The following is a 3,690-nucleotide window of genomic DNA, read 5'->3' as shown; positions in this document are numbered from 1 at the left end:
CCCCCATTTTAAGAAAATAAAAAATAATTAAAAATTATATATTATTTCACAGGAGGATCTATATCACAAGTTACGGGATCGACAGAACCCAATAGTTTTGGCTCAAACTTTATATTTGTGTTAAAATAATCACTTAATATATATATAAAGTTTATCTTGAACCCAGGGGCGGAAGTAGCCTTTTGACTACGGTTCATCTGAACCAATAACTTTCAGCAAGGAGTATAGATATATATATATATATATATATATATATATATATATATATATATATGTAAGAATCTATTAAAATATCAAAAAATATTATATTTGAACCCATAATTTTAACATTACAAAAAAAAATCAATATTGAAAATCTTAAAAGTAGAACCTATAAAATTTAGATTTTGGATCACCACTGCGTGAACCCAATCTTGTCTTGTCCTAAAGTTCAAAAGAAAAAGAAGATTCAAACATACTTCATTTTCAATGAAATCTAGCCATAGTATTTGGTAACGGTTGGTGGAGGGATTAGTTGCCTTTTTTTAATCTGTTCAACAGTATTATCTACCAATTTATTATATCATGAGCTTGCTTGTTCTCGAGGCTAAGTGGACGTCGTTAGCTTCTAATTTTACCTTTGGTTTCTAAATATTTCTTGTTAACTAGCTATAATTAAAAAAAGGTCTTAAAATCCAGGACATTATCAGTTAATTCAACGGGGATTCTGATTCTTTTCCTTATTTCAATTTTCACTCTTTCATCAGAAGTACTAAGAAAGGAAAACAGACACACACACACATGCACTATTCACCAACGGACTAATTCTCTTTTCCATCACTATAGGAGCCAAATTTTTAAACTATCGAGTATAAGCACACTGGCAATATAGAAGAATTTTACAGTATGACACATTGACATTTGACACAACAACATTATGCATATATGACTATGAAAATAAGGCAAATAACATGTCACAACAGGATAATTTACAAGGATAAAAAAAAAAAAAGCAGCCCGGTGCACTAAGCTCTTGCTATGCGCGGGGTCCGGGGAAGGACCGGACCACAAGGGTCTATTGTACGTAGCCTTACCTTGCATTTCTGCAAGAGGCTGTTTCCACGGCTCGAACCCGTGACCTCCTGGTCACATGACAGCAACTTTATCAGTTACGCGAAGGCTCCCCTTCATAATTTACAAGGATACTGTAAATAAATAAATAACTAAAAAGAAGAAGTTAAAGGCCTCTGATACAATGGAATCCAGAAACTGCAAGCCAGTTGATGGAAAGAATTTAAAGTATTTTTAATTTACATATCGAAAAATGATAGCAGTTATTAACAAAGGAAGTGTCTCAATATTCCATCGCAACCAAAGCAATTAATTAGGGTGAGTAGGCGGGGTCATGGAGACTTGAAGCTTGGCTGCAAAAAAGTAACAACATAGAGAATTAGTAACATCAACTGAAATAAACTATGGATATCTTTAAATAGATGAACGATAAAAGATATTCAACTTATATACACTGATGTACTATGCAAAGGATTTTTAGGCCGTGTGTGTAGAAGTTAAACTCAAAGATGAATATACTAGTACTAAAAAGACAACATACTCTATGATGTCTCTCCAGTAAGAGTCGCTTGCTTCTTCATCACCCATTATTTGTCCCCATGCTCCAAAGGTGGACCCTGATGCAGATAAAGACTGCATCATCAGTTCTCGTTTTGGGTAAATGTCGCCCCTCGTGTTTTCCTTTGGCAATTCAATGCTACTGATTGGAAACTCAGGGGAATCATGATGCATAATTCCTAGCATAGGAACGTCGTCTGCACTGATGTTTCTCAAAATTTGATCACTCGCAGTAATTACATTTCCAGCATTCCCACATGACGTTGATGTGCTACTTGTACCACTCACCATCAGTTGATCACCTCCATTAGTGGCATTAATATCAAGACCAGTGTTATCAGAGAAATTATTTGCATCTTTGATTTCTGCTTGGACATTATCTGAGGAATTGAGACCAAAATTACCAATTGATGAGTCGTCGCTGCTGTTATTGGATAGAAATTGCTGGTAATTCATTAAGGCAGAGTTGTGGTACTCCTGAAGCTGATGATTCTGATCACAAATATTTTGTGATCCAAAGATTTGGTTCAAATTATCTGTGGCGGCGTTGGTAATTAGGGAATGAACTAATGAGCTAGAAGTTTGTAACAATTGGATTTGGTGAATTAGTTGATCTGTATCTGGAAACAAGAAATTGGTGAGAGTATTCATATCGAATTGACGGTTCGTGGAACTATTATTATTGATAATATTGGAGGAAACAGCAGCAAGGAGGTGAGGAGGCAAATTCCCAATAAGGCCATTAAAAAGGTTAACATGATCAGTTCTAGGCCTATGAGTTATGGGATCGATTCCCATTTGCAGAAGTTTCTTCCTCAGATGAGTATTCCAGTAATTCTTTATCTCATTATCAGTTCGTCCTGGTAGACGTGTTGCAATTGCTGACCATCTGCATACAACAGAATAATTAGGGGGTGTCAAACGTACAGTTCGATCAGTTAATCAAAAAGAAATGTTTTAGTGTACACTATTCTTTTTGTTTCAATTTACATGATAAAGTTGGCCAGATACGTATAATATTTGTGTGGCTATAAGACTTTTAAAACTTATGATTTTATACGTGTCATAACACTTGTATAGCCATAGAAAAAACTTATCATTAACGATAAAATCATAAACTCTCAAGTTATTTCAAGTTTAAAAAAAAAAACATCATCATGTCATAACTTTTGTAAACTGACTAATAAGGAAATAGTAAGTGGAGTATTACATACTTGTTCCCAAGGAGTGAGTGGAGTTTGACGATAAGTTTTTCTTCATCGTCAGAGAATTTGCCTCTCTTGATATCAGGCCTGAGATAATTAGTCCACCGCAGGCGGCAGCTTTTTCCACAGCGATTGAGTCCAGCAAGGCTAGGAAGAGCTCTCCAATTTCCATGGCCATTGTTGTGGATGTAATCCACTAGCTTTTGATCTTCTTCAGGAGTCCAAGGACCTTTCTTTAGCCCACTCATATCATCACTTTCATCTGATCTTCTTCCCATATTTTTCTTAAAGTTTAATGCAGTATACTATGGTGAGCATTAGCTAGCTAGTGTGGCCCTCCAGTTTTCATGTTTCGAAATAGGAGCAGTTAAATAAGCGTAAGCTGGAGAAACTATTTTCTCTAAGATGTTGATGTTTTCGTGCTCCTTTGGCCTTTCTATGTTTGGAGTCTTTGGGTGAGGGGTTGGTTGATGACTAGGACACTTTACTCCTCTCTTAGGTTTGTTGTTTTGTCCTCATTAATTATCGTAGTTATTCCGCTTAGAGTATACTATAAAAATAATGTCATTTTACTTCTTTTCACGCCAATAAAGAAAAATAAATAAACACAAGGTATAGTTTATTAAGTTACCCCTATTTATTGCTAGATATTTTTTTGAGAATTGAGAAGTATTTATTAAAAAAGACTACTTTAATGTTAAGGGTATAGTTGGAAACAATTGTCAACTTTACTCTTAAAATCCTAAAGTGACAATTATTTTCGGACAAACTTTTTTAGCTAAAGTAAAAGTTAAAATGGGACGGAGGGAGTATTATAATTATGATATAGATAATTCAAAAATTGCTAATTCTGAAATAAAAAATTATAGGAGGACCA

General features: G+C 34.7%; 1 protein-coding gene across 1 annotated transcript; it reads right to left on the bottom strand.

Annotated features, from left to right (window-relative positions):
- Positions 1-907: 907 nt before the first annotated feature.
- On the bottom strand, positions 908-3,142 carry LOC132632256 (transcription factor MYB41-like). Its single transcript, XM_060348114.1, has 3 exons — positions 2,823-3,142; positions 1,592-2,497; positions 908-1,403 (listed from the first exon to the last, which is right to left on the bottom strand). Exons 1-3 carry the CDS (start codon positions 3,089-3,091, stop codon positions 1,364-1,366), a joined length of 1,215 nt encoding a protein of 404 aa, XP_060204097.1. The 5' UTR covers positions 3,092-3,142; the 3' UTR covers positions 908-1,363.
- Between the last annotated feature and the right edge of the window lie 548 nt (positions 3,143-3,690).

Source organism: Lycium barbarum, chromosome 3, assembly GCF_019175385.1.
Source record: "Lycium barbarum isolate Lr01 chromosome 3, ASM1917538v2, whole genome shotgun sequence".
NCBI classification, from domain to species: Eukaryota; Viridiplantae; Streptophyta; class Magnoliopsida; order Solanales; family Solanaceae; genus Lycium; species Lycium barbarum.
Note: the sequence above shows the minus strand (reverse complement) of the source record. Positions and strands in the feature narration are given on the sequence as shown.

Coding starts and splice junctions, on each gene's coding strand:
- LOC132632256 (XM_060348114.1), bottom strand. CDS start 3,091: ATGGGAAGAAGATCAGATGAAAGTGATGATATGAGTGGGCTAAAGAAA. Junction 2,498..2,822: donor CACTCACTCCTTGGGAACAA/GTATGTAATACT, acceptor TGTTGTATGCAG/ATGGTCAGCAATTGCAACAC. Junction 1,404..1,591: donor TACTGGAGAGACATCATAGA/GTATGTTGTCTT, acceptor ACTTTTTTGCAG/CCAAGCTTCAAGTCTCCATG.